The sequence below is a fragment of the Monomorium pharaonis genome, chromosome 1 (genome assembly GCF_013373865.1).
Source record: "Monomorium pharaonis isolate MP-MQ-018 chromosome 1, ASM1337386v2, whole genome shotgun sequence".
In the NCBI taxonomy this organism is placed as follows: Eukaryota; Metazoa; Arthropoda; class Insecta; order Hymenoptera; family Formicidae; genus Monomorium; species Monomorium pharaonis.
In genome coordinates, this window is record NC_050467.1 from 38,293,665 (window position 1) to 38,319,069 (window position 25,405).

Consider the following 25,405-nt stretch of genomic DNA (forward strand, 5'->3'; position numbering starts at 1 on the left):
ATTGTAACTAATTTTGTCATAGAAATCAATTGTTGAAATTGTTAAAATTTTATCTTCACTGCTCCATTCACATCTGTCTCTTTCGGATTCAGGTTCGAATAATTTTTTAAGTATAAACTTTTTGTCATATTTTTTTCTTTCATTCAGTATCTTGAATTTATGCGATTCTGCGGCGTGACAAGCATGAGATGTACGAGCTTTAGATGAATCCGCGTCTGTCCATTTTATGTGTTTCCATTTTGATATACCGTTTCCTGTCTCTTCATCTTCTGTTACACGAAAGTGCATATGCCATGTATGTGCCTGTGAAGATGCATGTCGCAGTCCGATGTTCTCTTCATCGTCGTGGGATAACGATCCATGCGTGTCGTGTGATACCGTAGGTTTATGAAGCATTCCATTTGTCTCGCAAACATGCTTCTCTCCCGAGGTAATCTGCAGTTTAGGCGCGATACATGTTTCTGATATTCCGATGTATACAATAACTTCATATATGAATCCTCAGGATTTACAATGTCGATGTTGTAAAATCATATATATATAAAACATCGTTTTAAATCATAACTCATTATACATTTAAAACTTGCGAGTGCATTTAAACATAATTTTACGAATATACAAGTTGCGCAAAAGCAACATAAACTTACTTAAGTATAACATAAACTTTAATCGAGTACACTCATCCGGTAAAGATGACGAAACTTACGTAACTGTTTGCTCAAAGAGATTTCGATGCAGTAGCGTTGGATATAACGAAGATTTAAGAATTAAGATTTATTTATTAATGTCTGGGGTAATATATTGTATATTTTTTTCTTTTTTAGCAACAAAGGCATCCGCCTCTTGTTCTGGGTTGGATGTTCCTGGTGCTGCCGTTCCTACCTGCGTCCAATCTTTTTGTCACAGTAGGTTTTGTTGTGGCAGAACGAGTTTTATATACACCGAGGTAATTTTGTTAAAGTGTTACATATAATACAATATTATAACACAATGATTATTGCAAAGGGCGGCGTAAATGCTTCATGTAATTTTACAGTGTCGGATGGATTATTTTGATCGTCTACGGTATGCAGGTGAGCTGGACCGCTGTACCGCGACGGAAAAGCTGGCTTACTTCGGGCGTAGCTCTCCTGTTCTTATTAGGATGTTTCAAAACGGTTCTTCGGAACAACGATTGGAGATCTAGAGAAACTTTAATCAAGTACGTGATAACAAATTTACGTGTCACATGTTTTATTAATCGTTCGAAAAAAGAAACTTTTTTGCTTTGAATAAAGTCCTCGCATTAATAGCAAACATAAATTATCGTTTCTACACTGCACGCAATCGTATTGGAGTTTTGTAATTACGACAAAAATGATTTTGTCACGCGAAGACGTCGTGATATTTACGGCGATAGTACCTAGTTCTGACTTAAACAAGGAGACTGGCATGATGCCAATGTAATATACGTTCAAGAACTTGGTGTAGACGCCAATTGCCTATGTATGGGGTCGCAAAACATAACTAACGTAGATATGGGATGACGAGGGTAGTAGGGGTCGTGTCGAGGTCGAGAGGATGGTCTCGTCTGACCTCAAATCGCCTTGTTTCAGAGCGGGACTGCGGTCTCTACCCTACAATGCCAAGATGCATTACAACTTCGCTAACTTCCTTAAAGACACGTCGCAACCGAATCTTGCGGTTCATCATTATCAGTTGGCTCTCTGGTAAGTACGTTTCTTTTTCTCGCGGTGAATACAGATGTCCAGATGTTGAAATGAAAATAATATTAATTTTTTACGTGAGAACAACTTAATTATGAAAGTTAAAATGCTTTAATGTGTTAATAATCAAAAACCCGAATTACAGAATAACGTATCAATTATTTAAAACAGAAAAAAGCACGTTGCTTTATGTGTATTTTATGTACATTTCTTGTTTTAAATCATAATAAAAAATTATTTATTATGAAATTTCAGCTTGTCCATTCATTTTTAAAGTTTCATCTTAATAAATATAATGTTTTTATAATAATGTTCTCCATTATATTTGATATTAACTATCTTACGATTTTTAATGCTTTAAATATTATACTGCAAAATTGATTAAATCTTATTACCATTTATTTTTTCCCGACAAATATTCTTGCAGTAACAATCACTTATAAAATAATCAAATTTTACATAATCGGTTAAAGTGTGTCAGATGTCTAATATCTTTTCAAAATGAAGTGAAAATTGGAATTAAGTGTTTTTGGCATTAAATGTTTTGTTGACAAAGTTATGTATACACAAGAGAGTTATGTATACACATGTATACACAAGTCTGAATATCTGAAACATGAAAACATTTGAAATATAACATATCAGATATATAGTCAACCTTTTCCAATAACTGTAATATATGTATATTAAACTGTTGCTGTCAATAATATTTTCAAAAATAAGTTACACATAAAATTACGAGATATTCTTTACGTAAATGTGAAGAAAATATTGTTATTTTATTTGTAAATCAATTTACTAAAATAAGCAAAATTATGTGAAAAGTCTTTGAGCATTATCGTTAATTTGGTAGGAATTATTATCGAATTATCGAATTAGAGAAATAATGAAAAATTCGACGATTATTTCAACTGGAAAATAGGAAATTAAATCGAAAAAATGGAGATATTTTTGTAAAATTTGAAATTTAAAAGAAAGTTATCGAGCGTAAAGAAAAGTTTTTGCAGTAGAATAATGACTGCGATCTTTTGTAATCACAATCCTTTGGGGACCTGCGCTTGAAGGACATGCAGATCATCTCTTCGGGAACGATCTCTTCGTCGGGAGAGATACTTCGCTCTTCTCATTTCCTAATTGATCCTATTAAAACGTCTTTCAAACAAGTTAGATTTCACGCACCGACGCTTCTCACGCGATGTTCACTTTGGCTAAATGGCAACTTCCGTCAATTCTTCACGAAAGAATTCTCGTCGTATTCGACAGGACAATGCTTTTCCCGGAGCCGTACCGAGTTCTAGCAACTTCTGAATCCGTCGCGATCCTCAACCGAATTTTCTTGGACGAAGGCACGCAAGCCTCCTACTACTCAGCTAGACTTTCTCGTCTTCCATTGCCTTGTATTCTCACTCCCCAGACACACTCTTAGTATTTTCATGGATTGTGACTTATCCTCGACGGAAGCAACGCATACCTTCTACGCAATCCTCTTTCCTGGAGGCAGAGAGAAGCCACGGTACAAGGCGTGTCTGCATCTTGAGACGGTGGAAGGAATTCCAAAGAATTTGATAACTATACCTATAACCAAAACGTCGTAGCACGCGACGAAAAATTTCCATTTTACCGTGACGTTGCATCTGGATGAATTAAAAAAAAAAAAAATAAAATAATGTTTAATGCAATTTCCCGATGTTTTTCACACGTATTTTAAAGAATTATATTGTTTCGTTTAGAACAATTACATATCCGAGTGCACATATGAAAATGGACTTCTGCCAAGGATAAAGTGTGTAACACATTGACTGAGTTATCTTTTTTTTTTCGTGTTATCGAACTGACGTTGGTGGATTTTCTCTTGGACTTTTATCCGCTTTTCTCATTCCGCTGTGTAACTCTTACACGAATCCTATCTCCGTATTTTTCTTCGCCCTTGACGGTCCCTTACTGAGCTCTCGGAAGTAACCCCTGCCGGGCCGTTATACCGCTATGAAACATACAGCCTTGGATCCTGCTTGGTAGATATCTTCCTCTTCTAATATTTTCCGATACAGTTACATTTTGACGTTGAGCCAAAGTCGCACAATATGTAACACATTCAATTTCTACAGCCGATTCAACCAATTTCGTTTAATGTCTAACTGTTAGAATATCTTACAAAAGTACCATTTGATTGCGACATGTGTGTTTATATATGAAAATATTTCGAAACGAAAGTTATATGTTCTCGTGACAAATATTGAAAACGAAATCTGAGAGTAAAAATTATATTTAAATGTGCTTCTCTGCAGTACTTCTCTGCAGAGATGTTTTAATTTTTTAATCAATTTTAGATAACTAAAAGAGTTAAAAACACAGTAACTTTACTTAAAGTTACTGTAATATTATTTATAATTCAAATTTGATTTCTACCAAATGTATCGATTAAGTGAAATCTCTAATAAGTGACTGCACTTATTAAATAAAAATGTTGATTAATAATAGCGATTCCTCTAGGTAGCATTTCTAGCAAACGTTTTGAAAATGCATTCGGTGACTATTCGTAGCCGGAAATACTATTCCGTTAGAATGACGAACGCCATCAAAGGTTAATGGATTCGGCCAGGGGTAATTCCGATCCATTATCTCGCTTGTAGAGCCTCCGCGCGGTCTGTTCAATTTATCCTTTTGTTTTCTTTCACGTTCTATTTTTTTTTTGATCCGACTCACTCTTCTTTCCTACCATTCTTTCCTCTTGATTCTCCAATTGTTCGCGATCTATGATTCATTTAAGTAATTTCACACCGGTTTGTATGGCAGTCTTAAAAATCTTTAGTAATATTAAAATTGGGTGAATAACAATTATAATGATTATAATCGTTATATATAATGTGATTGAATAAATTAAGAACAAAATGTTGGTGTCGATGACACTGGTCGATATTTGCGTCGACCGAAAGAAACGAAACGATCGATATTCGATGAAGGTCGAAAAACAAATTCGGAGTCGGTACCAGGCGATTTCCGACGAACACTTGGTGTCGTGACAAATAAAATTTTATATTTTAAGTTCGAAACGAGTTCTATTATCTAGCCCGTACAGTTGGATTTTTAAAATAAAATTATTTTCAAGAAATAATTCTTTTTATCACATTACACTTTGAGCATTAATGATATGATGCATTAATGATAAATGCAATGTATAAAATATGTAAAAATACGTAATCGACAAGAAATAATTAAATAATATAAAAGAATAACTTTGTTTGTTTCAGGCTTTGGCCAGGGTATGCTAGTGCACACAATAATCTTGGAACTCTCACGATAGATGACCAAGCTGAATATCATTTTCTAGCAGCTATTAACGCTCATCCTGGTCACGTAAATGCTCATTATAATCTCGGACGATTGTACAGGTCAGTGAATGATAAATACCTTTGCACTGAGAAAGATGTACATAACAGATTATGCTTAGTGCAGGCTATTGATTATTAATATAATTAATCAATTGGCCTAGCCATTAGTATAATTCATTGAATTGCATTATCATCTATTAATTATTAGGAACCATTGATACGCTCCTGTGTAATAAAAATATTACCCTATCTCCTAGTTCGTTATATCAACGGGTTATCGACCCAGCGCGGACCGCGTTTTCAACGGTAAATTTAGCATGGGCTGTGTAATTCCGGCGGCATGGTTAAAATTAAAGTTTAATTAACGTCTTCCTACTTGATAAATTAAAATTTAATTAAGGACAGAAGTGGGACACACGCGGCCAGTCGATGCGTGCATGCAACAATTTTCAATTCATTGGACGTAAATCGTGAAAACAAGCGATCTCATTTATTTCTCTTCTTCTTTCTGTCGAAGAATTTTATTTGAAACATGCACATATCCGATAAAATATTTATACAATACAATTAATTAAATATTTGATTTCTCATTTGCTTTGATAAATGTTTATATATGTTTGATTTATAATATCTTTCTTTTATTATCTCTTCCTTTATCCTTTATCTTACGTAATAATAGAAATCGTAAAAAGTTATTATTTTGAGGGTTTCTCTTTCCTTTAAAAAAATGTTATGTATAAGACAAACCAAAAACAGATTTTTAGTAAAAAGACATTTAATTTGTCTTCTATAACATTTAATTTAGTAATTCAGTAATCAACTATTTAATGCAACAATTTTTTCACCCCAATCTTACATAAGCATATTAGTGTAATATATTATTTGTATAATTTGTATTTGTATAATATAATACTATTGTTAATGAGGAACAACGATATGTTTTACTTTAATTTGTTTTAATTATAATTTTGGTGTAACGTTATATATTTATATGTTATATAATTGATTTCACATAATACATTTATACATTTATTTGTGTATTGAATTAAATATATAATAAAGTCAAATATATGTAATAGCATACAAATGTATACATGAGAAATTGGTGCACATGCGACGTGCGCTATAATAAGGTGACTCTCTTTGAGATAAGGTAACTGTGTGTGCGTGTGGACCGTGAGGCACACGCCTTTGTTTCTGTTTCCATTTTGCTTGCAGAGATGCGCGTTATCATCACGAATACCGTATTCATGTTATTCATGTTATTTATGAAAAATATGTAAAAATTTGCTATTACTTTTGAAAATATTTAGAATTTTATTTAATTTTTTTATTCTTGTTTCTAAAAAATATCATTAATGTAACATCACATGAATAATTTTCAATTATTTTCTCTGGCAATATTCAATATAGATCTCATATCAATTAGAAAAGAAAAACTGAAAAAAATTAGATACAAAAAGAAATATAAATGTAATTAAGGAATATGTGTGTGGACATACATATTACGTATTTTACAATAATTTTTATTGCACACACAAGCATATCTATTTTTTGCAACAATTTTATTTTCAAACATTCACACATGTGACGCATAAAATATTTCTCACTATCCAAAATTGGGTTATCACCGTTAGAGATTAGCAAATTCTGATATAGTAATAATATAAGACAAATTTGTAGAAACTTGATTTATGAAATAATCAGTTGATGTCATATATGCTATGTAAACGATTTATGCGTATCTGCATAAATACTCTTTCGTTGATTAATATTTCTGTGAGATGAAAACGTCGATAGAGCGATATTGGTAAAAAAACATTACTCAAGCTACGGTCGTAAACAGTAAAAACGGCATTGTCGATCGACATTATTGGCTTCGCCATTCTCTGACAATTACCGAGTCTTTTGTCGGGCGTAAAGTCGATTACATGAAAGCGCACGACTATAATTCAACCGGACGCGTTCGCAAAATTGCTGTTCAATTTGTAGGGGAATGCCAAATTTACCGCGGTACCTTGTCCGTTGGTCTTTTCAACGTCAGGCCTTTACCGGCCTATCATCCTACTTTGAAACATATGTAGCATTTTCATCGAACAATAAAGCAACTCGAGCAAGAAAAATATCCACGATGTTAGTGAGCATGCGATCTCGGTATTGAGTAATTAAGTAATGTCATTCAAATGATATGCATGGAATTTGTAATTGACGCTAATTATACTCGAATTGCTCATTACTAGTTAAAATAATAAACGACAATCTTCCAATTATGTTGTGTTACTTTACCCATTTATAACGTTTATTGAAATCTTCTAATTATCGTTTATGTATCTATAATACGTTAATAGAAATTGTAATTGTGACACGCTGTTTAAATATCATATTCATTTGGTTCTATACGGAAAACAAATAATCTATATTAAAAGTTCGTGCTATTGTATGCCATTTTTTAAACGTTTGAACACGTCTGTGTAAAATATTGCTTCACATTCGTAAAATATTGCTTTTAGACGAACGAATCGAACTGAGCAGTGTATCGAGATGCTAAGAAAATGCGTGTTGCTGGATCCTGCATACGCGCCGGCATTCAGAGTCCTAGCGAGAATCGCTACTGGTCCTGCAACAGGCGAGCTCCTGCGGCACGTAATTCACCTTCAGCCACGAAACCCAGACGCTCTCGCCGAGTATGCTTACTGGTTATACAAGAACGGTGAGTTGCTAAATGAAATAAGCTCAGAGTACAGGAAGACCTTCAAATCCCGAGTAGGAGAAGCACTACTATTACTTGTCGGTGAAAGTAGAACAATCTCGTCGGAGTTGCCCGTTACCAAGCGATTCGCATGATCGCAACCCTAAATTTACACTCGCGGCAAACCTGCTCTGTCTCTTTCAGGCAAATGGTTGCCCTCGCTCCGGTACTATTTCAAAGCGATGGAGATCTTTCCGTCGCACAAACCGTCGCTTATAGGTTCGCTCAGGATTTTGAGGTCGCGAGGTCAGTGGTCCAGAGTACACCAGCTCATCATAAGGTGAGCATTTGCATTCTGTGTGTGTGTGTGTTTTTACATTACCGTGTAAAGGTGTCATTACAAACCAGAACGAAACCATGGTCGAAACTTTCTCGAAAAAAGCATTCCGTATATAGGTTATTATGAGAATAGCATCACGTGTTATTTTCCTCCACGCGTCCAATCATTCGTGCAAAAATGTTGAAACGGGCGGAAGAGTCGCATCAAACCCATTTCCCCGGATTACTTAAAATATCATCAAATCTACATTCCGGAGAATACCGCCGCAGTTTGGGTTGCGCAATGTAATGACCGAATTCGTAATTTTCTCGGTGCCAGCGCCGAGATCGTGTACAAACACAGGACCCTCTCGTGTGTTACGAATTCCGTGCATGCGACGAAACGTGGCTCCGTAGTGCGGAAATCCTTTCAATTTCAGATGGGCTTTGCAGCGTTGCGCGAATCGAGCGGCGGGCTTATTCGCGTGGCAAGTACTCGGTACGTTAGCGCGCACGTCAATTCGCAATCAATGAACGAATTCAATTTTTTTCCGTCGATCTCTCCGGACTCGATCTTCCTTCCGCGTAGGTAGATTAAAAATTCTACACGATTTTTGTACTTCGCGCGAAATATCGAAGAATAAAGTAAAAAATTTTTTTTTTTAAAAGGGGAAAAAAATGAAAACAGATTCGATACAGATTCGTCTCGCGAGTTGATGCAATCGACTGTCTCAACGGGCGAGTTCGCTATCGGCCGTTTACGTACCCGGCACATTTACGTACACACGTAGATTATACGATAACGGGCGCGCAAGCGGCTGGTCACCATGTTTTCGCTGCGACTGCCGTCACCCCGTCGCCCATTTTTCCACCCTCGCACTGTAATCCTCCCGCGTCCCGCTGGGTGCAAATAGCGCCTATAAAACACGTACGGTAAATTTGCCAGCGACGATTCGCACTGTTTTTGTAGTTGGTGTTTCCCCCCCTTTCTCTCTCTCTCTCTCTCTCTCTCTCTCTCTCCCCCCTCCCTCTCTCCCTCTCTCTCCCTCTCTCTGTCGATGTGCTCGCCAACAACGAAGAGCTGCGACGACAAATCGTCGTCCGAACGTATACGAATTTTGCAGAGCCAGAGATAGGCACGTAGGCGTGGCCCGGGGGATGTAGAAGCAAGGGGGCGAAAGGGGGTTAAATTTTGGAGAAACAACGCTGAAAGAGGCGCCGGCAGATAGGCGGTTGAGCAGCGAACCATTCACTCTTTCTCTCTCTCTGTTTCCCTCTCCCTCTCCATGTTGCTACCACACGCAAAATTTCAATATGCATCGTTTGACAGATGTGGCGCATCGCTCAGATTTTAAATGCAAATATAAATCTCCCCGCAGTCCGTAACGGACTGGTGGGGAAAAGGGCGTAAACTATATTTGTGATGGTTAAAGAGAAATAGAAAGAGACTTTAGATTGTCCATTTCGTATACGAGATCTAGATGTACAAAATATAATATAGATAATTGCTTTGCTACTTGTTACATTTATTTAAATTTTTATACAATAAGCTAGCTCACAGACTTGTAAATATCAAACAAACGCAAATCTTCAATTTCTCCATACAAGAGAATAAAATAATTATTTATATTTATATTTAATACTTATACAATTTTTGTCTACTTTGTTTTTTAGAAACCCCCGACGATATAGCTCTGTTCTATATATTTCTGTTTGCAAATACGTATATGGTTATCATAAACTTGTGACATTTCATCGCACCGTATTAATCAATTCATCGTACACTTTAACTCGTATTTGTTATAACTTACGTATTATTCGTGATAAATAATATAAAATATGCATTAAAAGAAACGCGGAATTCAAGTTCGTTATTCGATTATGCATTCAACAGGACTGTTATAAACCTGCGGTTATAGGAGAATTACATCATTCAGAATATTCTTGTCCGTCAATAAACGTGCGAGACGGAGTTTGAAAGGCATTGTTCAATTCGATGTCCGCAAACCGCAGTAGCGACTTTGTTTAATTATATTATTTCGAATCGCATTGTCGTCAAAACGGGAAACGTGCCGCGAACTTTTTATAGCGCGAGAGTGCTTCACGTTTCATTTATTTAAAGCCAAGCCGAGGCGAACTCCCAATATTTCCGCTTTCCATTCCGTACGCGATGGTCGGATTAATTTCTCATAAATCGCCTGCGGTTTTCGTTGATTGGGTCACGGTTTCATTTGTGCCTCGCTCCGGGACACGCCGTTTCCGATCTGAAGTAATTAAGTGTCGCGATCGGCACGTAGCTCAATATCGAATATCTCGTCCATGTCTGCTTTTATGGGCGTACAATATGATATTGACATTGTCGAGGAAACCACCGACTGAACGTGTGACATATTACGATACTATTTTAGGAAAGTTGCTGTCTCTCTCTCTCTCTCTCTCTCTCTCTCTCTCTCTCTCTCTCTCTCTCTCTCTCTCTCTCTCTCTCTCTCCCCTCCTCTCTCCCTCTTTGGAATCTAATATATTCAAAAAGATAATCACATGGAAGTATTCATATAATAAAAAATATTCAATCACGAATATTTTATCTCTAGAATGATAAAATATTAGAATTTTCAGAGATAGCGCGCATACGCTTTTTTCATTTACACAAAACACAATATTTTATTACATTTTAATTTAATAAAATTATCGCAAACATATATAATTATTCTGTGAAATATCTTTATATTTACAGAAATTAAATTGATTCATTTTGTATGATACAGAAAATACAAAATGTAATGAAAATTATATAATTTTCATATAATTTATAATAACATTAAAGTTGAAAAAACTTGTTATTACGGTTTTTATGAAATATTTTACTTTGTTCGATAAGTCATGGAAGTGGATCGTAGTTTCTTACAGAGATAAAATCTAATAGTCTGCGGACGCAATTTTCTCAGCCATTGACGAAGGTCTTTCCACTACATTGTCGTTAACAATGGAGTTATGTTCCATGGGGTTCGTGCTTAGGATGAACATTATAGAAAATATGAAGAATGAATCGATCGAATGTTTACAATCATTTTTTTCGATGTTTTATATTCACTTGTTGATACAAAACATTTTTACAAAAGAGATATATTTAAGTATATTTACTAAAAATGTGTATTTAAATTTATGCATATTGCGATATGTATAAATATAATTATTCTTAAAACTAATAAATTTATAACGCTATGCATTATGTTAATTTGATGAGACATGAGCATTTTGTTCGCGTGCAAAAATTTTGACGGTAACTTGTAAATAAATGTATGAAAATGAATATATTCAACACCTCCCAATTATATATTAATCATTTGTTTTATGTACAGTCAATAGCTTTTTATAATCAAATTAATAGCAGCAAAAGCAATTAAAATCATATCAATCTAAAGAATGAGAGAGAAATAGATAGATAGATAGAGAGGAGGGAGAGGGAGAGAGCAACTACTGAAAATATCTCCAATTATTGTGATTTTAGGAATCATAGTGCATTTTCTCCATAAGCTAAAATCGTTTGATCATCGCATGAAATCGTTTGGTATAAATGTTTTTTGTTCAATGCGTTTCTATTTTATTTAAAGAATTATGCAAATGCCCAATTTCCAAAACATTTGACTAAATTACTGCAAAATGCAGAGTCACGTGCAGCGAGCATCGAAAGTATACAGTTCGTACGAAAATAATTTTGAAATATAGTCTCATTTGTTGTTTAAATTTACTTATTTGCCTATAATTAAATTATGATTCAAATAATATGGAAATCAGAGCGTGGTGTGCGCGTCGAGATAAATATTTATTAGCCCATTCATTATCGTCCAAAGATCGTAAAACTTTCATAGGGCATGACAAAATTATCTCATAATTGTAACTCCTGCTGAAACAAAATGGATATTGTTCCAGCGCACAAACGAATCATCTGGAATAACATCTAAAATAAAAATTAACACGTGAAAGTTAATCGAATGGCTAAACGCACACAAAAATTCATCGAGTTATTCTTTTCCTCGGATTCGTTTTTCTCTATCAGATATATAAATTTAGAGGAAAGCCACTGTATGGAGGATAATACCACGGATGCGGTAATGTCGTTGCTGTCGTGTTAAGTGCTTAACGAACTGATATAAATCGAGAATTTACTGACGCGTTATCTGTATTCTCGTACGTCTGACCAGTGAAATGCAACGCGTTCATTCGCGCAAATATTCCATTTTCTTTTTATTTAAATCTAACACTCATGAGGTAAAAAAAACGCGCATTGAAAGCGACGGTCTGTGCCGCCAATTCCGTCGCGAACCGCAACGATGCGTAGTTATGGCCGTGACAAATAGTTTGTGGTCGCGCGATTTCACGCAACTTGTAACAACAGTTCGGATGCGAGAAAGAAATGCACATGTGCTGCAATAATTTTAGATCCACCTTCGCCGCTATCGTTTTCCGGGAGACAGGATACGATATTACACCGGCGTTCCCGACTCGCGCTCGCGCAAAGACCGCTCCCAGCCGACACGGACTCTATCTTCCGCTGTAAATAGCGATTTTATAATTCATGGAACCCCGTGTTTCATCCGGTCTATCGGTGAACCACCGAACGGCCGATATGACCGGTGGTAGCCGCGCGTTACCACTTCGTTACAACCACAGTTGAGTTTATTTCACGCAAATGTCCGTCCGAGATAGAAGGCTCGCGGTTGGCTTTAACAATACTCACCGCAAAACTTTAATTCTGCGAAACTTTAATCCCTTAAATCCCTCGGCAAAATCGTAAGTAATATTTGCGCAGCGGAATTCATTTTTGCTTATATCAAGAAACATAAAGTGTTATGTATCTGTAGCATCGAAAAATGGATTTACCAAAAAATTTCAATGCTGAAAAAAAACCAATACTGATACCGTAGTCCTTTGAATTTTTTTCGATACCCCCTTTTAACTATTTTGATATTATTTAGACTGAATTGGTCATGTTGCCGCAGCTGCATGTTGCAGCAACATGACTATCTCCCAGCAGGACGTACGATCGATCACGAGCGATTTCAAACTGACCCGATGTGCTCGGAGACACGTGAGATTGCTAAGTCACGTTGCGATTACAGTCGGTTCGGACCAGCCGAACGTCAACGTTGTCGCTGGCGCGGGTCGATACCGGCATTGATACCGGATGAGGGGTAAAGCTATTCGATATACATAGGCACGCGTTCGATTAACCGGTACGAAAACGCTGGTATTGTCAATGCCTCGAACCTGCTCTAACTGCGTCCGCGTAAATGTTACGGCCTTGATAACGATCAGGATTATTCGGGTGACTGAATGTGCAGCCGGGACAATACAGCGTTCACTTTGACATCACAAGATTCATTCGCTCGCGAGGGAAAGCTATTGAGTTACAATTATGCGATATTATATCTATGACGCACGACGCATTGAAGCTACATTTTTCTGCTCACAACGTAATTGTAATTTTTACAATACGGACGTTTTGCTTTAAAAAAAAAAGAAAAAAAAGGAAAAATTTTATGTGTTCTTTAAAATAAAATCTTTTGATCGATGATAGCGATCCAAACACAAAAAGTTGCAGTTTAACTAATTCATGCATTATTCTTTTTCTGTAAACAAAGATAATCAAGATTAAACTTGAGACGTGTGTGAAGTTAGCATCTCAAAGTTTAGCATCTCATAAAAATACTGCAAAATTACTTGCATCCAGCATAGTTCTACAGTTCTTGATAGGTTTCAACAATAGTTCCGTTGAATTACGTATTTTAATTAAATTTTTATAAATGAGATGCTAACTTCCAAATCACATAATAGCATCTCCGTATTTCGAATATACAACCACAGAGAAAACTAAATTTATAGAGTTCTATCGTTTAAAGACGTCCTATCAATAGTTCTTATAATTAAATTAATTAATGTTTTGTAACAAAAAATTTTTTGTTACAAAACATACATATATATGCGTATACGTCTGCGCACGTAGATTTGGTGTAACTGGCATCTCAGATAGACAAAATTAATTAATTTAAAAAATTTAGAAAATTTTTCAACAACTATCTTGATGGAAAACTTGTATTTACAGGTCTAGACGTGAGATGCTGTTCAAATATCGACAGTTCTATTTATTTTAACGCAGTTCTCATATAGTTCCGGACGCGTACAATAATTTTCTAAAAAGTTCCGGTGATATAATCAATTACAACATTTTTTAAACAATTATTTTGCCCGAAAAACTTAAATTTTGAGAACTAGACATGAGATGCTGGTCGAATATCGACAGTTCTATTTCTTTTAACGCAGTTCTCATATAGATACGGACGCGTACAATAATTTTCTAAAGAGTTCCGGTGATATAAATAATTAAAACATTTTTTAAACAATTATTTTGCCCGAAAAATTTAAATTTTGAGGGCTAGACGTGAAATCTAGACGCTGTCTCTCCCGGTCTCTTCCCGTCTCTCCCGGTCTCTCCCAGTCTCTCCCAGTCTTTACCGGTCTCTCCTGGTCTCTCCCGGTCTCTCCCCGTCTCTCCCCGTCTCTCCCGGTCTCACCCGAAAAATTTAAATTTTGAGAGCAAAATAAATGTTTAAAAAATGTTTTAATTATTTATATCACCGGAACTTTTTAGAAAATTATTGTACGCGTCCGGAACTTTATGAGAACTGCGTTAAAATAAATAGAACTGTCGATATTTGAACAGCATCTCACGTCTAGCTCTCAAAATTCAAGTTTTTCGGGCAAAATAATTGTTTAAAAAATGTTTTAATTAATTATATCACCGAAACTTTTTAGAAAATTATTGTACGCGTCCGTATCTATATGGGAACTGCGTTAAAATAAATAGAACTGTCGATATTCGACCAGCATCTCATGTCTAGGCCTATAAATACAAGTTTTCCATCAAGATAGTTGTTGAAAAATACTTTCTAAATTTTTTAAATTAATTAATTTTGTCTATCTGAGATGCCAGTTACACCAAATCCATGTGCGCAGACGTATACGCATATATACGTATGTTTTGTAACAAAAAATTTTTTTTTTATTAATTTAATCATCAGAACTATTGATAGGACGTCTCTAAACGATAGAACTCTATAGATTTAGTCAAAATAGACTTGGATATAAGATTGCAAAGCTATATGTATCATTCTCGTCTATCAACTTCCTCTTTTTTACGCCTCGTAAATACGATACTCGGACATGAGAGAGAGAAGATTATGGAGGAACATAGAGCACAAGTAACGCGTAAAAAATGTCACTTATAAATTTATTTTATAGAGAGTATGAACGGATGTTGAATAATGACATTGGCACTATATTAACGCAAAAACGGATACTGAAGAATTCAAAACGTGCAGAGACAGAGAGAGAGAAAGAGAGAGAGAGAGATTTAATTTAGAAAAGAGATTAAAAAACAGAATAAATTTTTATTCCTTTCAACAGTTATTGATCATTTTCTATAATACATGCATATAAGAGACGGATTTTTGCAAAGAATTTACGCTTTATTTATGAGAGTATTGCACAGCTCGCTATGCAACATAATTTTATGCAGGCCAGAAAAACAAACAAATATAAATTACATGACATGCTAACAATGTGGAATTTTATTTTCCTCTTTGTTTCAGATGGCATTTAATGTTACGAGCGAAACGAGGAGGCTTCATCTATCGTGGGGATTTGTATATTCGTGCGTGGGAGTTACAAAGCGAATCTCGTCAAAGGACTCATCAACATCAACGGAATCTCTGCATATCGGTTAGTAGTTTTAGCTATACAAGCATCGCATGTATAGTCGCAAAGTTTCGCGAATTTAGTTCGCCGTTTCTCTTACTGCCATCTGTTATCTTCGTCCAGTGAGCCTTCGTCTGTTTATCAAAGGATAATCTTAAAAGTTATTACTGGCACGATACGATGTGCGATTCTGATTTTCCTTCTACTGTTTCTTTAGTTTCTACATTGGGACTAAGATTCTTTGGTCACGTTGTAGCCATAATTCTAATTAAATGAATGTAGTTCCGTTTAGTCTCTTTGCCTTCTGTCTTTCATCATTCTGGTTTCATTTCAACTTGGTTTCTCCAAGCACGACTTGTTCTACTCATTAAAGATTTAAGTACTTGCACATTTAGCCACACATTATCCTCTTACCATTTTGTCCGGATCAAGTCGCTTTTGTGATTATATTATGTGCACTGATAATAATCGTAAAGCTACCCTTTTGGTATAAAATTTATGAAGCATATTTATGAATCAGCTTCACAGAAATAATTTTCATGCAAAGAAAAAATTTAGCCTTTTTCCTTCTTTGTTCAACGAATTAATAACGTCACAAGAGACATAAAATGGACATGTGTATACATTTTTAAAATTTAACCGTATATAAATTATAAATCAAAATTAACTCTAAATCGTACTATATACAGCGGCACGATAGAATTTGAAATATTTGTGTAAGGTGTACGAGCAAAAGTGACGTCAGCCATGAATGAAAGCATGACGTGCATATTAAGTAAAATTTTCCAAAGCTACATAATTCTGAAGTTACATTTAGCCCAACTATAGAGAGTTCTGGGTTTAAACTGCATTAATTCAGCATTAATATTCTCAGCGCTATTCAAAGGCGACGGTATTAATTAACGCACTATATCATTACTGTGTACTATTTAACTTTTGCAACTACATATCCTCACGTGTAATAATCGTTTAATAATCACGTATTAATTTCGTATACCGATAACGTTCGTCGGAGAGCATTTCGTATTCGTTACAATCGAACGGTAGAGAGAGAGAGAGAGAGAGAGAGAGAGAGAAAGAGAGAGAGAGAGAGGTAGCACGCGCAGGAAAATTACCGTTTCGTACGCCACGCCGTGATAAACCGTAAATCACGAGGAGATCGCAAATTTCGCTGGAGCATCGGCAATTGTCTTGTTGCAGGAGAACGGATGTTCGAGGCCACGCGTGGCCAGCGTGTCGGTACAACTCGAACAAGACAGCAACAAGTCGGAACAGCTGCAGCGGACGCCGCGTTGTAACGTGCGCGCTTGCAGACAGCCAAGAAAAGGGAAGGCGCGCGTGACCGCACCCACCCTGCTCGTGCAGAATTTTCTGGAGACGCTTTAGTCCGCCCCGATCGGGGGTGAACGGGTCTACCTCCTGGTTCATTCGCCAGCTGAAAATAGGCCGTGAAAGATGGAGAGAAAGAGAGAACGCGATACTCCGACCGCGTAGCAGCAGCCTCGTCCGACGATCGTCAGCGACGAAAAAGAGAGTCCTATTATAGTGGAATGCCTGAATATTTTTCGTATGCCGTGTTTATGTGCTATCTGGGACCGCAAGCCCGACCTGTCGCGAATCAATCACGATAACGAAACGGAAAAAAAAGGTATACATATATCGTTATCGTTTATGTGTCCTCGCGTTCTTCGTGGCATCTTGTTGTTTATTCTGTCGATCGGATAGTGACGATGCAAGTCGCGATCTCTTCGAAAATAAAGTCGCTAATGAAAAAAAAAAAGCAAAAAGAAACAGATGCCTGCTCCGTAGATATATATCTTTGGCTTCGCGAACGTGGATGAAACGTTCTGAAATCATTCACGTCAGGACAAATGACAATGTGCGCTAATGGTGAGAATTGAATACTAGAATTAAACTCCTTGAAAATTATTTTGCCACTTTTAAATTCATCATAAGAATATTTAACGAGAGAGGACCAAGGGAGATTCGAGCGATTAACTATGTGCGGCAAACAATTATACCAAGTTTCCCGCGTATTGATTAAACGCATAATCAGGTATGACATAAAGCCGTGTGCGTTCAAGCGTGTATCTACCTATACTTTTGAAAAATGATAATTGTAATTGATAATACAGTTACGTAGTATAACGTGTTCTATAAATATTTGGTGTAACTCGTGTGTGCTTTCAACGTTTTTACAATGTCCGTTTCAATGAAGCGATAAAGCTATCATTGTACATGTAATATCAGAAATATAAAGTGTTTCAACAAACAATATCATAATAAAAATTGAAGATCACATTCGTGAAAAATATTTTGACAAAAAAATTTCGGTGGGCAATTTAGCGAAACTAGTCGTCTCAAAAATACTTGATGAGTAAATATCGTATTAAAAATAAATCGATCGTCTTATTAAAGAGTCTCTTAAATTCACAAACATTCATACAATTTTCATTTTTGATAAATCTATGCACACATACACAGATGTACACGTATACACATTGATTGAGATATATGTATATACCTTTTCTCATCGTTTGTATACCAAAGATAAAAGCTATATACGAAAAATAAAATCAGGGCGTCGAATTTTATCTTTTTCATAATAATGACAATAGCACAGTGGAAGAGACGGGAATACGATGGGTATACTTTCGGGACTCTATCTCGGATCGTACTTTGTGTTCCTCTCTCGTAGATACGCAATTTTACGCACGTAAATACACGGTGCCAATACTAGGGTAATGAATGTGCCGCTAATCTGTGGCGTTTGGTATGGCTTTTGTATGAAAATTGAAGAAACAAATAATTTTAAAGAAATACATTCTTCGATGAGCTTGGTATGGCAATGTTCTATTGCAAGTATATCATAAAGAAGACTTTTAATATCCGTAGTCAGAAAATCAATATTACTTTTTTTTCAACATTATAAATATTTATTATAAAAAATAATATATTTCAAATTAATGTTTATATATTCAGATCAAAATTAATGAATATTCCATCAAAAATAATATTGAGATTGGCAACAAGTTAAATAAAATATTGCTGGGAACATTTAATTAAATAGTTTATAAAATTAAATCAATTCCTTTTCGAGTTTAGCATATAACGTTTAACCAAATATAATTAAATATAAGCGGTTAACATTATTATAAAATGTGAATTTTAATTATTTATTGCATTTTACGAATACTTTATGAATACTTGCAAAACCTTGCCGAAACTTAATAGAAGACCAATGTATATACCTGTATACAGAAAAGAAATGTTACATCGAAAGTTTTGTCGATGCTTATTAAACTTCTCTATTATAAAACTACTGTCATGTAATATCGTTATAACGAATTCGAGTAAATAAATTTTGGCCATCCGGTTACAACGGCCTGTGGTACTTCGCAAAACACTGCGGATAGTGGGAAAAATGCAACGAAACGAGAATAAGATCTAAACTATAATGGTATATGGAAATGGTAATGCATATGTATGAAGTTACATTTTCAGTTACTATATTTTTCTGTCTACATTCTTGTTTGTTATTCGCAGCTCAAATATCTTTATTCTAATATTTTCAACGTAATGTAAACATCAAATGAAATAATATCTTAATATAAATTTCATCGTTTTCATTTATATTTAATGTCAATCACAAAAGATATAATACGGACCATATTTGAAATTTTTTAATTTTATGTAGATAGAAATATAATTTCGATTGTATTACTTTATATTAACAGTCAATTAAATTGGAGAAGAATTTAGTTAATAAAATTTAACGTGATATAGAAATTATACGTTAATCGGCCAGCGTCAATCAGAGTTGCACAAGCATAATACTATCATTAAGAGATGAAAGATAAAGCTTTTTCCTCGCGGTAGGAAGCAAACGGATAAAGTTATTAAAATAGGAGGAGAGTTGCTCATTAGCTACGATAAGAAATAAAATACTTGAAGGCTAATACATTTAATACAAGGTATGGAAGTGAGTATTCTATTTTTCGTACGTTTAAGCCTTAGGCATTTCTCCAATTTTAACGGGAAATAAGTATTTAGCGCCACTGCATTTTATTATGAATTCCACGAGATAGCGTAGTTGCATATATAAAAATTACATTACCCGTGACAGATACGTCTATTCTGCTATATTAGTGAAGACAATTTTGTGATATTACGTAACGGTAATTAAACGTCGAAAATCCGACGGTTAAAAATAATTTGCAATTCATATAGCTGCAGGAATTGAGCCCCGTATTTTCCATGTAGATGTTAGCGAACATAATTGGACATATATTACGATATATTTTGTTTTTATCGGAGCAATCTTTTTCTTGTCAGGACGTTTGGCCGATCGACAAATTCAACAGCCAATTAGTCTATCGTCATACAAATGGAATTAACAAATGGAATGTTTCGTGAAATATTTAATATTATCAATCTGTTTTCATAATACAGACGAAAGGAAATTTAAAAGATTCAAAATTAGAAAAACTCACGGCACTAAAGTGCAGAAATTCGGTATCAGAAATTGAACGTGGGGCCGTGTATAATTAGCCGCAATTTGATTAGTCTAGGTTACTACTCGATAGACCAGTTTGTATATCTAATTACGATACGTTATTACTCATACTCATTGTGAATAATACAGCAATTATAAATTATCATAATAAAGTGTATGTTTATATACATATATCTACGTATGTTTAATTTATGTCCTGGTATTCGACAATATTGTCGATTCCAGACTACCTATACCTAATCAATTATCCAGGTTTCCCTAGCTCGTTTAATTATGGTCGTCCGGGCCAAAATTGCGGTCTCGTCGACCAAGCTATAGCAAATTTATAGATTACCCTCCATTCCACAGGCGTTCTGATGATTTTTTTTGCGTAACACTTGAAAAAGTGTCACACATACATCCTTAAATAAATTTTTTTGTTTCGGTAATAATTTTATCTACGCACACAGACATTTTCATTTACACCGGCGAAACACGAGCCGGAAAAATGACCGAAATAAATAATCGCACGCGATTTCTTTTCATTTTGTGAATGAATACATGCACGGGCGTAGCCGGCACACACCTGAGCAAATCTACCGAGTTGCGCGCAGGTGGTTTTGAAGAGTCGCTGGCATTATGTTCGGCTCACAATGAGCGCGTACTAACACTCTCACTCTATAGTCGGCAACGCCTGGAAATAATGGAGCCCCGCCGCAATGCAGAATTTCGGTGCCTCCGGTAAGTATCGTGTAATTTTAACGGTAATTGCCGGCGGTTTAAGCGCGCCACAATTGAAATAACCCTTATACCACCGCTACAACGGAGCACGGATGTAAGAGGTGTGAGTAAGAATATTAATTTTTATATTTTGTATCATTAAATCACAGACTATTTTTATCTGCGCTTTACTTCATCAATCAGAAAATCTACGATATAGATAAATTTTTCTGGTGATGAAATAAGCATTATACATATAGATTTTATATGACAGCTTTGAACTATCTTTTACATCGCCACATGGAATCTCGATAAACAAGTAAAGCATAAATGATTTTTTACTCACCGCAGTCGATAGGCCATCGACTGAATTGAAGATCTGTTGAAGATCCTTCAAGGACAGTCCTCCGACAGCAGCCGGCGTACACTTGCAGCTGCATTACGAGGCGTCGTCCGAACGAGCAATCCGACGGAACACAGATTTCGTTCGACACTCGCGAAGCACCTTGCGCACACCCGGTGATCTCGGAGCCGATAAGATTCGGAGCGGAGGTCTCGCGCGAAAACACCAGCGTCGATCTCGAATTCGCGTATCGCCGGGGAATAGTATGCCTAATGGAACCTAACCTAGTCGCGACACTCATGTTCCTGGTGATCCCGTTGTCGATCCTGAACTCTGCGCGTCGATTAATGGCATCGGCTCGATTCAATGTTCCCGGCGATGCCTTCCGCGGGGAAAACTTGCTCTCGACGAGAACGCGAGGAACGCGACGCGATCTCACCTCGCGATCACTTTTTATTGGCGTTCGCCAGACGCCGGATGCGAGAAGGATGGTCGGCGTACGTTCACTCATTATAATGCGTCCGGATGAACTGACGACGGGACGTATGCACTCGCGCGAAGCATCTCGGTAATCCGCACGCGTTTCGGAGCCGAAGATTCGGACATTCACGTCGATCCCGACCTGGCGTATCGCCAAGAAACACGTAATACGGAGGGATAACTGTGCGTCGGACGAAGACTGACCGCGACACGACGCGAAGGCGGGCGATTGTTGTGCACTACTACGTCACAACATGGCCGTCACCTTGCACCACACGACGCGACAAAAATATCACGCGATTTTGGCGCGAATTTACCATAGACGGGAGGGGAGAGGGGCGCGGGAACGCGAGAGACGCGACCACTTTGTCCGTGGATTTATGTCGTCGACTCGGTTCGACATCCCCGGCGATGTCTTCCGCGGAGGGATTCACGTCCTCTCGACCGACGAGAGGACGCGAGAATCGTGACGAGATCGACCGGAGATGAGGACGGACCGCGACACAATGCACTAAAAAGATGAGTCGACGCGACACTCTTCGTTGCGTACGCCGCACATTGGGCAATTTCGCTCACTTTTTGGACAAAATCTTGCAAAAGCTCAATTTTTCATGGAACTGAATGCATTTCTTTTTTTTTAATACTTGTAAGACTAAGGGCCATTCTACAATAATCGCAAGTCGTCAGTTGTCTTTTGCTATCGCCAATGAACATTGAGCTTTACGTATGGAGCTTTACTTGATGATCATTGATTGTCATAAGAAGCAACTGGCGACTTGCGACTATTGTAGAATGGCCCTTATACTTTAAGCAGGAACTGCGGAAATTTAGTTATCGTTAAACCTACATTGAAAAAAATTAATCAAATGCGAGTAAATCTTTAAACCACTTAACTCTTTGAGAGGCACATTTTTCTTTTAAATAAAACATAAAAATCATAGGTCATTTGTAGATTTTTGAAGTCGTTGATTACGATTCTGATGTAAAAATTACAAAATTATATAAAAATTCAAATATATAATAAGTAGTTTTATTTAAAAAAATTTAATTTTTTGAAATTTCACAAATTTAAAAATAATACAATAAACAGATCAATATATCGAGCCAAGACAAATTTTCTTAATGTATTATAATTTATTAAATAAACATTATATAATTATAAACGCGACTAATAACACTGTGTTAAAAAATGTTTTTTTTAACACAGTGTTTATTATAATACATTAGGAAAATTTGTCTTGGCTCGATATATTGACCTGTTTATCGTATTATTTTTGCTTAGCATTAACGAGCCCTTTATATTTGTTTGTATTGTTGTTCAAAAATTTTTTTCGAAAAAACTAGCGTGCAGAAAATTCTGAAAAAAACACATATTGTAGTTCTAGATATAGAATACATATATATATAAATTTTCAAAACTCTAGAAATTCGCGTTTAAGAATAGCCAAATTTATTCGTTTACTCGCATTGAATTATTTTTCTTTAATGTAGGTTTAACGACAACTAAATTTTCGCAGTTCCTGCCTAAAGTATAAATCTTTACTGGTATTAAAAAAAAAATGCATTCAGTTTCGTGAAGAATTAAGCTCTGGCGAGATTTTTGTCCAAAAAGTGAGCGAAAATTGCCCACTGTACGCCAGTCATCACGCAACGACATTCCCGTCGATCCTTCGCGTGTCGACAAGAAATACGAATAAAGTACTTTACGAGTGACGAATCACGACACGATATGTCCCGATGGCGTTCGCGAGTGATCACGTCAATCGCGGACTCGCCTTAACGCCAAGGAACGTGCGACGCGGAAGGGTAACTGCCCATCGATTGGAAGCGTGCACGGATCATGACTCGGCGCGAGCGCGGCCGACCACCACCGAAGCGCGCCGACTCCCCCCTGACTCGGTGGTGGTCGGCCGCGCTCGCGCCGAGTCGTGATCCGTGCCCATTTCCGGTCGATACGCAGTAATCGGAGTAATCCTTCCGCGTCGCGCGTTCTTTGGCGTGGCGAGTTCGCGATCGACGTTGATCATCGGGACGTATTAGTGTCGTAATTCGTCTCCCATCGGGCACTTTATTCGTATTTCTTATCGACACGCGAGGAATCGTCGGGAGTGTCGTCGCGGGACGACCGGTGTGTTGCATACGCAACGAAGTGTCGCGTCGTCGCCATTGTTTCGTCAGTGTCGTGAGGTAGGATCTCGTCGCGTCCTCTTGTCGCGTTCCTCGTGTCCTCTCGTCGGTGGAGAGCGAGTTTGCCCGCGGACGGCATCGCCGGGGATGCCGAGCCGAGTCGAAGACATTAAGTCGACGTACAAAGTGATCGCGTCCCTCGCGCCCCTTTCCCCTCTTGTCTTCCGTCTGTGGGAAATTGACGCCAAAATCGCCGGAGTTTTTCGTCGCGTCGTCGTGTCGCGGTCTGTCCCCGTCTCCGCTCGATCTCGTCGCGTTTCTCGTGTTCTTTCCTCGGAGAGCAAAGTTCCTCGCGGAAGGCATCGCCGAACCGAGCCGACGTCATTAATTGGCGTACAAAGTAGTTGCGGCTCGCGTCGTTAGCATCTGTAATCGTGTTGCGAGTGTGTCTGTGCGAACGAGGAAAACCTCATCGATTCATCGGCTGGTGAGTAAATTTATTTATCTGTTTTTTTTTTAATATTCTTGAATATTTTTTATTTCAATATTGAATTATATCATTTCAGTACTGTTGACCATAGACAAGACCAGAAAAAAAACAGATATAAGTAACGTTAATAAAAAGAGTTTTGAAGATATAGAAATTTTATCAGAAAGACGGCAGCGTTCATCAAAAATGGCATATCTGAACATTCTATCCCGTAAGTTAAATATTTCTTTCGTGAAGTAAAAATATCTATTAAAGAATTGTATAATATATAATATAATATTTTTATTTGCAGCACTAATGAGGATTTACCATCTTTATTGACAAATATGGGCTTTATTAGAGGTTTTAAGGCAAGACAAATAATTTGCCTCGTTCAGGACACAAATAGAGAGGTAATGCTGCTACCACTTTTAAAATACTTCTCGGTAAGTGAGTTGCTTCCATTTTATTAATAAATTGCTTTCGTCTGTTTCATGCCCAAAAAAACTCATTTTGCAACAGGCTGAGTGCTATCATAAATATACCTGTACTTGAAGGAACTTTTATTAATATTAATATATTATAATAATATATATTAATATATATTAATATATATTAATATAGTAGTAAATTCACAAAGTAGAAAAATATTCCTCTTAGGAACAAAAACAATTATTCAATTTTTAATTTGGCTTTTACCAATCATGTTTTAATGATGTTTATAATTTCATTCCATTTTCTATCATTCCAAAGTACATGTGCGTTAAACAAAACCAACCCAAGCAAAATGAAGCTAATCGTTCAGCGAACATGAAAAATGTTAAAAATTCCTTGACTTACAAATATATAAATGTTAAAATATTAAATATATATATTAAAATATTAATATATATATATTAACTATATAATATTATTAAATACCTTTTTTTCTGACGGAAACAATTCTGCAATTTCCTCTGCATATTTGTTTATTT

General features: G+C 36.4%; 1 protein-coding gene and 1 long non-coding RNA gene across 3 annotated transcripts in view; both read left to right on the plus strand.

Annotated features, from left to right (window-relative positions):
• Window positions 1–20,484, plus strand: part of LOC105836443 (protein O-mannosyl-transferase TMTC1) — a 106,649-nt gene extending 86,165 nt beyond the window's left edge. Inside the window, exons 8-15 of one of the 2 annotated variants that reach the window (XM_028191722.2) lie at window positions 825–946; window positions 1,037–1,201; window positions 1,596–1,709; window positions 4,955–5,095; window positions 7,546–7,745; window positions 7,929–8,064; window positions 15,692–15,821; window positions 16,998–20,484. In XM_028191722.2, coding sequence (XP_028047523.1) covers window positions 825–946; window positions 1,037–1,201; window positions 1,596–1,709; window positions 4,955–5,095; window positions 7,546–7,745; window positions 7,929–8,064; window positions 15,692–15,821; window positions 16,998–17,183 — 1,194 coding nt within the window. In that variant the 3' untranslated portion in view covers window positions 17,184–20,484. The remainder of the gene's footprint in view (window positions 1–824; window positions 947–1,036; window positions 1,202–1,595; window positions 1,710–4,954; window positions 5,096–7,545; window positions 7,746–7,928; window positions 8,065–15,691; window positions 15,822–16,997) is intronic. The other variant, XR_003626045.2, reaches the window with a different exon arrangement.
• A 3,239-nt stretch (window positions 20,485–23,723) lies between these two features.
• Window positions 23,724–24,938, plus strand: LOC118646323. Its single transcript, XR_004963880.1, has 2 exons — window positions 23,724–24,663; window positions 24,745–24,938. It is a non-coding gene; the product is annotated as an uncharacterized LOC118646323 (long non-coding RNA).
• Window positions 24,939–25,405: the final 467 nt, after the last annotated feature.